The 11,511-nt window shown below is 37.0% G+C and overlaps 2 protein-coding genes across 2 annotated transcripts in view; one reads left to right on the top strand and one right to left on the bottom strand.

The window, feature by feature from the left end:
• The first annotated feature begins 1,738 nt into the window (after positions 1-1,738).
• CDCA7L (cell division cycle associated 7 like) lies at positions 1,739-8,710 on the top strand. The gene is made up of 7 exons (XM_014061742.2): positions 1,739-1,870; positions 2,897-3,208; positions 3,767-3,826; positions 6,024-6,194; positions 7,164-7,292; positions 8,113-8,262; positions 8,570-8,710. Exons 1-7 carry the CDS (start codon positions 1,739-1,741, stop codon positions 8,708-8,710), a joined length of 1,095 nt encoding a protein of 364 aa, XP_013917217.2.
• A 1,821-nt stretch (positions 8,711-10,531) lies between these two features.
• Positions 10,532-11,511, bottom strand: part of DNAH11 (dynein axonemal heavy chain 11) — a 179,655-nt gene continuing 178,675 nt past the window's right edge. The window contains exon 82 of the mRNA XM_087712777.1: positions 10,532-11,247. Within this exon, the coding sequence (XP_087568903.1) occupies positions 11,000-11,247 (248 nt within the window). The 3' untranslated portion in view covers positions 10,532-10,999. The remainder of the gene's footprint in view (positions 11,248-11,511) is intronic.

Here is an 11,511-nt window from a genome sequence, read left to right as displayed (position 1 = left end):
GGCTCTTAGCCAAACTGACGGACAGAGTAATTTTATTTCCTAATTTATCTAGAAAGAAAATTGGGGTTCCTTTTGGGTTCTTGATAGCTGAATGCTACTTAATCCGATTGCTAGAAAATAGTTAGAAGAGTATTATTGCTACTGTGTCCTTAAGTTTGTAAGGTAGACCTTCATAGATTGATTGTATGATACAAATTGACATTTTACATGGCCTTGTAAGGATCTTCTACATAATGGAAGGCTAGGCAGAGAAGGGTGGTGAATAGACAGATCTCTAGTTGTGATGCCCTTGGTCTCATCCCCTGAATTAAGACAGATGTCCAACCTAATAATTAAAAGACAGTGACTTGGACAAATGTATCAAATGGATAAATTCTTATCTTAAATTATAGTTTAGCCCAGTGGTTCTCAAACTTGGCAACTTTAAGACTTGTGGACTTCAACTCCCAGAATTCTCCAGCCAGCAGAGCTCTGCTGGCTGGAGAATTCTGGGAGTTGAAGTCCACAAGTCTTAAAGTTGCCAAGTTTGGGAACCACTGGTTTAGCCTAAAACACTCATGGGGAGAAGGGAGGGGGTTCAACTGTTCCTTTAAAAGCCTGTAGTCAGTCAATTAGTCTTTGTGCCCAAACTGTTAAAGCAGAATGGAAAAAATAAAACTTTAGTAAGCAGATGGAAGAAGAGTGCTTGTAGCAAGGACTCTTTCTTTTATGGAGAACATAATGCACCACTATTATGTTCTCTATAAATGTTGCTAACTGTACACCTGGTATGTATTGAATAGTTCATATTTAAATTAAGATATTTGGCTGCACTGAAACTCCTGAATATGATTCTTAAAATCAGAACAAAGTAGGGAGGATGGACTGCATTATGTTTTGGAATTTCACTATCACCACCACTATCCATTACACAGAAATTGAAAATGTACTTCACTGGAGAATGCACCTTCCTTCAATAATTAATTACAGCTTTGTAATGAGTTTTCTAGTGCAAATGCAAAGACAAAATTAGTTCAGCATATAACGATCACAGCAGTTGCTAGCTCAACTATACAGTAAGGTAAGAATTAATAAGCTTTTTTCTTGGAAGCCAATTATTCATTGCAACTAGATTTCATAGCACTTTGTGTACATTTTCTGTTAAATCGTTAAAACCTAGAAAGCTTTATATTATAATGAATAGAGAAAAACTTCTAACAGTATCGGAAGAGAACTTAGAATAGTAGAGAACAGGATATCAAACTCAATTTCATTGAGAGCCACATCAGGGTTTTTTTTTTATCTTGGAGTGTGTGGCCAGTTCAACATCACTCGTGTTGTGGTTCCTGTAGTGGCTTGAGTATTCTGCCAGTGAAAATGGGCTCCCAAGCTCCATTTTCAGCTACAATGGCCTCTGCCAGTGAAAATGGACCTGAGGAGGGCTACCCATTTGGGAGGGTCACCCATTTTCACTGACAGAGGAAACACGGGCCAGTCCTTTGCTGTTTCGAGGGTGGCCCTGCAGGCCAGATCTAAGCACCCTGTGGGCCGGATCTGGTCCCTGGGCCTTGAGTTTGATACCCCTGGTATATCACAATCTTGGCTTATTATTATATTAGGCAAAAACTCTTACAGAACATGATTCAATTTCTGGTATTTTTAGTTAGGCAGAGAAAGTTTGTGATCTAAAATTCCAGGTAGTTTCTTTCATCTTATTTTTTCAAGCTGACTATTGTATATTTTTTTATGAATTGGACAGATGCTTCAATTGGCTGAAATATTTAATGCCCCAAGTGATGAAGAAGATTTTCTTGGTTTTCAACTTGATATTCCTATGAAAACGTTGACATTGGAAGACAGGAATGAGAGCTTGCCTGGAACATCGAGAATGGTAAGATAGTGATGGCTAATCTTTTCGGGACCATATGCCAAAACTGGAGTGTGCATGTATGCCGGAGCTCCAGAACATGGAAGAGAGCCTCTGGCTGGCGCATATGTGCATGGGAACCAGGCGCTTTCCAGGTTCCAATGCACACATGCATGCTGGACATGCATGCATACCAGCTTGTTGCTCTCTTTTAGGTTCTGACACATACATATGCGCCAGATAGCTGCTCTTCTGCCAGCGTGCATGCATGTGCCAGAACCCAGAAGAGAACAACTGGCCGGCACGCATGCACGAAGGGCTCTATGATAGTAGAAGAACAATTTGTGCCAAATTTTGCAGAATTTTCATCCAGTAAATAAAATTCATTGTTAACCTCATGGTCTGAATTGCAACTTGATTTATTTTTCTTATATAATTGCTTTCTAAAATATAGTAGAATCAATAAAAAATCTCAAGTAAAGTAAATTTTTCTTCTTTTTGTAGCTGCAGGTTCTATTTCTATTTCTTTATGGAGTGCGCTTCCAATGAATATGCAGTTGCATTTTATTGCCCAATCCAATACTTTTTACTAATAACTTTTAATAGTGCTGTATATGGACAGCACTATTATGGACTTAAAGCTATTATCTACATAACCGTTGTAATTTCTGCAGTGCATTTTTTGTTACAGTATTTCAGTTAAATGAATGTTTGAATTAATTAGTTAGATATCACAGTAAGCTGGCTCTTGTTTGGATCTATATTTGAAAATATTTTACTATTATATTTTCTGTTGTCTAATGTAGATCCTGGCCACCTGCCTTTTGCTCTTTTTCTATGTACCAAGCCAACTTGAACAATTCATCTGAAATTATTGGTTGCAAACCAGATAATTGTGAATCTGTTTAAGTAAAAATCAAGATATTTTAAAGAACTGTTAATATTACACCTTTTAATGTGATTGGTGTAGGCAAGGGAAATAAAATATTAGCTTTTTCAGAAGGGAAGTGCAACTTCTATGTAATATAGGTTGTTCGTTCATTCTTTTAGGCAATGGAATTAGACCGAGACAATAACCCATCTCTAACTGAGAAAGGAGAAAATGAAGAAGCAATGGAAACTGACTCAACTCATAAGAAAAGAAAATTCAAACTTCGAGGATCAATGCAGCTTCCTAACAAATCAGCTAAAAAGTCTTCCCCCCAATCCAACGAATCTCCTTTTCCTAAACAAAGAAAAAATACAAATGTGAGAAATGCAGATCCAGATACTTCTTCTGAATCTGAGGCAGATGAGGCACCAGATGAAAACTCTAATGTACTTTCGAGGAGAGATCAGAATATACAAGAAAATAAAGCTGTGGTGAGAACTAATTCAGCATTCTTAGATGGCATTAGTAGTTAAAAAAAACAAAGAAATGAGTTGACACCAGTGGTGGGTTCTGGAGTTGCCCACATGGACGTGCATGGTGCGTGCATGTGTTCTAGTGTTAAATGACGCTTCTGCAAGCCTCCACGATGCTCCAGCTGCTATGCGGAGCATCGCGCAGGCGCCGTATGTGCCATGCACATGCGCGGAAGTGCCAAAAGCATAAAGCATAGGTAAGGAGCATGGGTGGGCGGGCCCTCCAGAGCACCGTACCAGAAAGGTACCCGGTACTCCGGCTAGGATCCGGTACGCCCATATGAATAATGTATTAATATTCTTAATTTATTAACTCCAAATTTTTACTGTAATATTCTGAACAGTGAAACTAATCATACCAGTGCATTTTTAAACTATGTGATACATTACTAAAATTATTCTAAAAATGTGGGGATTTACATTTTTAAAAATGCATCATGAAATAGTGTATATATAAGACTGCCATTAAGAACTATTTGATTTATAGAAAAAATCAAGTCCATTTTCGCATTTCAGCTTGCACAGTTACTAGCAGACCTAGAAGCTATATCTTCCTCAACTGAAACTCCTTCAACTGTAAGTATGAATACATTTTCTTTTACAAAAATTTGTTTTGCATTTCTAAGATTGAGTATATAAAATTATGACTTTTTTTCTTCCAGTCAGACTTGACTTAGAAAGGATTAACTCACTACTATTGCATTTTCAGAATTTTTCTTTTAGTATATTTAACAAAACTTTTAAAATGTACATATACTCTGTTTAGAAAGACATGAAAAATATCAGACTAACTTAAGGAACCAAGATTACTGTAGTATAAGACACATCTTTTTCTTCCCAAAAAGAGGGTGAAAATCTGGGTGCGTCTTATACTCCAAATGTAACTCCACCCACCCACTCCATGCATCACATTTTCAAGTAGTTCCAGAACCGAGGGGGGGGGGGGAGGAATCCTCACTTCCCCATGGAGCCTGATTCCTGACGCAGCCGAGGGAATTGCATCAAAGCCTTTTCAACGAAAGAATTTTTGGGCAGCAATGCCACAGTCCTCTCCCCGATTCCAAAAAGGGTATTTGCGGAGGCAAAAAAAGTGAATCATGTTTAAGGTGGCAGGTGGTTCCAGCACATATTGCAACCTCAAAATGCTTTCCTTCCAAGTTCCACAGTGTCTGCAGACTCGCCTTCTCTTTTCTCCTGGTCTGCACTGTCAGCCGGGAGAGGCAGGGAGAAAAGCGAGAGGGCAGCATGGTCGGGTGAGGGCACAGGAGCCAGGCACAGGCATAGGGCAGGCAGCTCAGAGGTAGCTGGCTGATTGCTGGCTTGCTGGCTTGGCTCCTTGCCCAAGAGATGGATCTAGCCAGGAGGAATGCCTGCCCTGTTTTTGCAATCGGGGAGGAAAAAGCGGGTGGTTCCAGGCTGCTCCATGATCCCTGCAGCTTGGAACCGCCTGTCATCTGAAATGCTCTTTTTCTTCCCTGATTGGAAAAATGGCTTTTCTCAGGACACTAGATTTTGGAAGTTAAAAACCTGGAATGGGCTGTAATCAAGCTCCTGAGATCACTTTGCTGCCACCCGAAAATGCTGTTGCCATGATCTCTCCCACTTGGAATTGCCCGAGAAGGGGCAGGTGACGTGGGCTCTGCAGAGATCACTGTAACACCATCTTTGGGCGGCAGTGCAGTGATCCAAAGCCAAAGTCTTTGAATCAATCTTGATTGCATCCCATTCTAGGTTTTTAACTTCCCAATCTAGCATCCTGAGAAATCTAGCGTCTCTGAGTCACCTCCCATTTGCAGGAGGAGGAGGAGGAGGGTGGCATATACAAAAGCCTCTGAATACCTGGGAAAGAAAGCTGCGCTTGGAACCTTCCAAAAAACCCTGCCCGAAAAGGTACCCCAAGACTAAGGAAGCGGGGTTGCGAAGAGGGCTGTGAACAAGCCTAGTTTTTCCAAGGAGGCAGCCTTGCCAGGTTGTCTTCTTTGGACTTCCCTTTTGCCACTCAAGCACCACCACGAGGAACTTTTAATCCAAATGGAAGGGATCCCCATCCCCTCCTCGCCCAATGGGCCGTTCCTGGTCAAGGGCAGTAGCAGCAGTTCAACGTTCTCACTGAAGAGAAGAAGCGATCCGACTGCTGTTCCTTGGGCCTTGGTTGCTGGTCAGAGGGAAAAAAATAAAGCATGGAGAGATCTGTTTAATTCTGCCCTGCCATGGGGAGGGGTAAAGAAAAGTGGATTTGAGATTGATAAAAGCCTTACCCTTTAGGAAGATCACATTTTTGCCCTTCCCAGCCTTCAGAAGCACTTTGCAAGCCTCCCAAACTCTCTGCATGCCTTGGTTTTCGGAGGGTTTGGGAGGCCTGCAGAGGGCTCCTGGGGGCTGGGGACGGCAAAAAAAAATTTTTTTTTTAAAAAGAAATTTACCTCTTCAAAATCTTGCTGTGTCTTATACTCCAAAAGATATAGTAGTTTTTCACAATTTTGTGCACCTCTTTGACCAATTCAGTAACTATTTAACACTATAAATCTTAGCCAGTGTTCTTTTGATGTTGATATACTGATATCCAGGAATTATGTCCAAATTTTCCACTAATTTTATCCAAATATTTATCTGATCTTGTTACATACTCTCCCAAATTGTGTAGGGATTAGCAGTGTGCCATAAAAGTCACTTAAAAAAAGAATTTGAAGTGGATTGAACAAAGTGACCATGATAAGCTACTGCTTCAAGCTACATCTTCATAAAGAAAATCTCTCTCTCTCTTTTGTTTTAGAAACGAAAGAAAGTACTAAGGACAAGATCTTCAAGAGACACAATACAGCGTCGAGCTAACCCAATGAGGAGTGCTCGGCCCCCAGAAAACTTTGCTGTGGAAAGAAACCCACCTATGCAATGGGTTGATAATGAAACATATCACAACTTAATGAAGAGAAAACTAAATGAGGTACATACCAAAATTATGTTTTGGGTTTATTTTAACAGAGTAATTAGCAAGTAGTAAGGATGGAACTTACTAAGCATGAGCTAAACGTTTAAGTGAAAAGCCTAGTGCAAGGGTATCAAACACATGTGGTCACCTGACATATTGTGACTTCCCGCCACCCTTTGCTAAAACGGGTGGGCATGGCCGTGCATAATACCTCTAGTCTAATGTCTATCCTGGTCCTTGTAATGAGTAGCAAGTCTTGTGGTTCATAGTTCCAATCACAATATTTTTACTGCAGTAGACTTTGGATTAAAGTGGTAAACTATTTGGACCATTTGAAGGTTAAGGATAGTCCAATTATATTGAGGAAGGCACATTGTCTATTCTGATCCAGAAGCAATTTCACTAAATTGTCTCTGGAAATTTGAATATGCTATTTTCAGATTTTTCTATTTAAAATGTGCTAACCATGTCAGGATTTAAATGGGTGATGTATAAAAGGAAACAAAATGAATTTTTGGATTTGGCAGGAGAACAATCTATAAAAAGCAGAAAATACAAATGAATTGCACTTAATTCTTCCATTTACCATTTTATAAGTTTCATAAAATAAAAAATATTTTTTGCAATATTTGCATGCTGCAATTATTGAATTGTAGTATACAGTCAATTAGAGGGGGGGATTACATTTTCAGAAAAAATAAGTCAAGGAAGAAAACGGAAAAGCTACTTATAAAAAGAATAAATATATAGTAAATTAATGAAATCTAAACTTTATAGTTCAAGAAACAATTTATAATTAAATATAATAGATGATTTTATAGTACTAGATAATTCTTTAAAATGGCTTACTCTCAAAAGAAGCATAAACATTACATATTAAAAATATAAATATTTTAGTGGATAATCTATTAGACTGCAAGTCCACAAGTTGAATACAGAGTTTGAAGCTGCATTTGATTTAGAGATGGTGAATTTTTCTTATAGCATATTTTAGGATCGCCGAAAAAAAGAAAAATGGTAAGAATCACAGGACTTCGATCAGTTGTCGTAACAAATGAAGAACTAGAACAAACTGCATTTAATAATAAAGATAAAATCCACCATAAGATTTGGGTAGGTTATTTTCTTTATAAATTTGCTTAGTTTGACATACTTGAATGCAATGTTTTAGATCAAATCAGTTTTTTACCCTATTTATGTACACAATGTTCTTGAGATATCTTTACATTTCTATAATGATCCAGCTGCCACAGTATTATTTATACTGGTTGAATTACTTGTTCTTTCACCTTCCCATGAACACGGTTAATCTTCCCTACTGTCATGGTGTACTGTGAAGTATTTAATATTTTAATTACAGTCTATAATTATACTGACAATTCCTAGAACACAGACAGTAAAATAACTACCAATAAATTATTTATCTTGTCAAGGTATTAGCAGAAGTGCCTGCCTCAAAAGAGAAGTAAATATTTTCCAGGAATTTAAGCAAAGAAGAAGTTTGGAATTAGTTACAATGCTAATTTTTCCATAATAGTTGTCTCTCCAGAATGAAAGGAGTGTGAGCATTAGATTAAGTTTGGGCTGGTTTTAGTTTTGCTTTCTTGTAAAACCTGAAATATTGTTACAGCTTTGCAGAACCAATAGAGTAGCAGGCTTTTCAAATTCCATTTTATAAATTGGTTTTCCACTCTAGTTCAATGTATTAGCTAATTCATCTTGCCTTGTTTGAAACATGCATTTGTATTGGGAGTTGTGAAAAAGCTTCTTAATATTCTAGCAACAAAAATGTATAATTATCTGTGTTTTGGGATAATAGCAATTTGTTAAATTCTTTATCAGAATAATAGGTTGATGAAAAGCACCATATTTATCTTCATATGTATCAGAAGTAGCTTTCTAAAAATATTATTATCATTTGTCCCACTATTAGGGAACCACATGCCATCAGTGCCGCCAAAAGACATTGGATACAAAAACCATCTGTCATAATGAAGACTGTGTCGGTGTGCGGGGACAGTTCTGTGGACCATGTCTCCGTAATCGCTATGGAGAAGATGTGAAAGTAGCACTTCTGAATCCAGTAAGTCTCTAGTTCAGTGTTTCTCAACCTTGGCAACTTGAAGATGTCTGGACTGGGGAATTCTGGGAGTTGAAGTCCGGGCATCTTCAAGTTGCCAAGGTTGAGAAACACTGCTCTAGTTGCTTGAATTGTTGGGTAATGAAATGGGAGATACAATGAAGCTATTGGTGATCTGATTGTTTTACTTTTACTATACATGGCTTCAGAAGCATGCAACACTGTATCTTTATGCAGCTGCTCACTTTCTGGTTCCCACACTTAGGTGATAACGTATAAGGTGAACTAATACTCTTCTCCCATTTTTAAGGAGTGGTTGTGCCCTCCTTGCCGCGGAGTATGTAACTGCAGCTCCTGCCGCAAGCGTGATGGTTACTGTGCCACTGGAACACTTATCCACCTGGCAAAGCTTTACGGCTATAGCAGTGTGAAGGAGTATCTTGAAAGGTAAGCTTATACCTAAATTTTTATAGAGTGGTTTGTATCAGTATTTCCAATTTTGTCAGTTCTAAGAAATCACTGTATATAACAATCCAACTTGCTGTGTTTATTTTACTTTTATTTATTTAGATTTATATTCCATCCTTTCTTCAGGGTGGCATACCTACTGCTTCTCTCATTTGCCCCCCTCCCCAATGCCAAACTATCTTTTGGGGTAGACAGTGAGTTTGGGTTTGTGTTGATATAGATTTTTCACGAAGTGTGCAGTCATGCAGTTTCACAAGTAATAATTTTGCTTAGCTGATCTTATGATTACTTTACAGTATATACTTGTTGGAATATTTATATTCCTTGTTTAGTCCATTCTGAACTGAAATTAAAAAACCAGGCAACTGAATGAGGTTAAGTTCTTTATCCAAGAGCAATGGCAGCAGCTGTTAGGTGAGTGGTGGCAAAGACTACTTTCTTCCAGCCCAGATTAATATACGTCACAGTCAGTTTCTCCTTTCCCATTCATCCAATTCCATCCTCACATCATCCCCTATAAGTAATTGCTTTCCTCCCATGCCAGGGTATCTTACATTTTCTGAGAATATATTTGTCTAATAAGAATGATTTGCGTGGATAAGCTACTTTTAAAGCCTACAAACAGTGAAGAGTAAGTTCAGTGAATCTTTAAGAAAGTGAGACATGGCCTCTGAGTCTTAATAAAACATTCCTTCTAAATATTCTAACACCCTGTCCAATAACTTTGCCAAAATTAAGAGACTTTTAATTTTGAAAAATAATTTTGTAAATGCATTCAATAGTTTTGCTTTTTTCTTATAAAGGTCATGACTTACTATTTACATTGGAAGCTGGAACAATACAATTGGTGGTATTATAGCTCTTTGAAATAGAGTTTGTAACAGTCACATTCTCTTTCTTAAACTCTAAACATTTTTCTTTTTCTTCTTTATTGCAGCATGCCAATGCTTCATGGTAATGGAAATGAGTGAAAATACTCAAGACACCAGTGCAAACTCTGATTTTGGTGATTTATGTATATACTTATATTAGTTAAAAATTTAAATCTTGAACTTTCATTTATAATCATTAAGTTTAAATAATTTCAGAAATGTGGAATAACCACTTTTGATTTATTAAATATTTCTATGGAAAAAGGCTGTTAATATTGGGAACAGCAATATTTTCCTGCATATAATAAAATGATCTACTGTTTAAAAATATTTTTCTTTATAGACTTAGTTTAGAAATAAAATTATAAAATATTTAGAAATATTAATAGTAAAATATTTAGTAAAAGTAATAAAATGGTAAGTTGACTTTGCAATTTATGTCAGACTTTAAACTTCTGAAGACAAGCAGTCCAAACCACTGTTTATTCTAATTTGCAGTAGAACAACTTCTGAAACAGTAATAAAAGTCCAGGAAAAGGTGCTCCTTAAACTGACATTTTGTTTTTGAAAGACCATCTGGTTCTAATATATATTTGTTGAAATTTGTCATTCCGTTGGATTTAAAGTTGAATGTATGGCCAAGAATTTCACAGGATAAATAGCAAGAACAACATTATATAGGTCTTTGCACATCAGGCATGGTGTTGACTGTTTTCATATTCATAAATGACTAAGTTAGGCTACTATTTACTTCATGTTTATTTTCATTATTATTATTATTTGTTAATGCTAAATGGAAGAAAACTGCACATTTCTTCTGTATTTTTAGGCTGCAAAAATACAGAAGGTCACTAGGTGGCAGCAGCGTTAAGAGTTCTATAAGTTTTTCCTACAAAATTATAATTTTCTATATTTTTGCACTCCAGTTAAAGTAGTTATCATAGTTAACATATTTTATTCTCTGGCTATAATTAAGATATTTTAAGTTTTTGATTACATCTATATTACATAGGTACTCACTTTTTGCTTTTACTATGCAAAACAAAACATACAAGTGACTTTAAAAATAACTTGCATTGGTCTTACAGCATACATACAAGTCCTGTTTGAGTTGGGGCCATTTATGGAAACTTGAAATGTTATTCCCTCAGGTGAAGGGGGGGTGAACTAAAGGTTTATCTGCATATTACATATGTAAGATGTATCTCTCAGTGACTTAATCCTTTGCATGTTCACTTGTACATATATACTGTTTCTATGCAAAGTACTGTAAATATAGACAAGTATTCAATAAAAGCATTATCTTTAAGGTTGTCTGTGGTCATTTCAAATAGAGATATACATGATTTAATGTGTGAATACCTTGTAAGTGAGAAAAATGTGTGCCTGCAAGTATATTGCTAAACTTCCAAAAGCAAGGCTACTCCTGCAAGCACCCACTTGGATGGCTTTTCTTTAGTTTTTAAGTTAAAAGTCCATGTATAGGTGGGCCCTCTAAGTTTAGTTTTATAAACTGGGCATTTGTATATGTTCTTGGTTTCTTGCCTCTCTACCGGAATTGCTCTGACAAAGATGACTGGCAGCATCGGAGTCAGGTCCTTCAAATGAGCTTCAGCTACGACTCCTGCTTGCATGTCCCATCTTGCTCCTGCAGCCAAGAAATACACGTATTAACTTCTGCAGGGCAAAAGCATGTAGTCAGCTAGGTAGAATATTAATCACAATTCATGTGCTCTGCTGTATGCCTGAAATCCTACTGATATTCTGTATTATTTTTACAAATAATAGGGCTTGCTGTTGAAAAGATAACATACATTTAAAAAATTTTTAGCAGCAAATACAGAATACTCCATTGTGCTTCATTTAATATTGTTATTTAGTGAACACCATTTTTTTTTAAATGTAGGTAGCC

The sequence above is a fragment of the Thamnophis sirtalis genome, unplaced genomic scaffold, assembly GCF_051295495.1.
Source record: "Thamnophis sirtalis isolate CommonGarterSnake01/CBP01778 unplaced genomic scaffold, rThaSir2_p1.2 scaffold_4, whole genome shotgun sequence".
Lineage (NCBI taxonomy): Eukaryota > Metazoa > Chordata > Lepidosauria > Squamata > Natricidae > Thamnophis > Thamnophis sirtalis.
Note: the sequence above shows the minus strand (reverse complement) of the source record. Positions and strands in the feature narration are given on the sequence as shown.

What these genes read in the sequence shown, in the direction of transcription:
- CDCA7L (XM_014061742.2), top strand. Translation starts at nt 1,739, where the DNA reads ATGCTTCAATTGGCTGAAATATTTAATGCCCCAAGTGATGAAGAAGAT. An exon ending in TGAAGAGAAAACTAAATGAG is followed by an intron (nt 6,195 to 7,163) that starts GTACATACCAAA and finishes TTTTTCTTATAG; the next exon opens with CATATTTTAGGATCGCCGAA. An exon ending in AAGTAGCACTTCTGAATCCA is followed by an intron (nt 8,263 to 8,569) that starts GTAAGTCTCTAG and finishes CCCATTTTTAAG; the next exon opens with GAGTGGTTGTGCCCTCCTTG.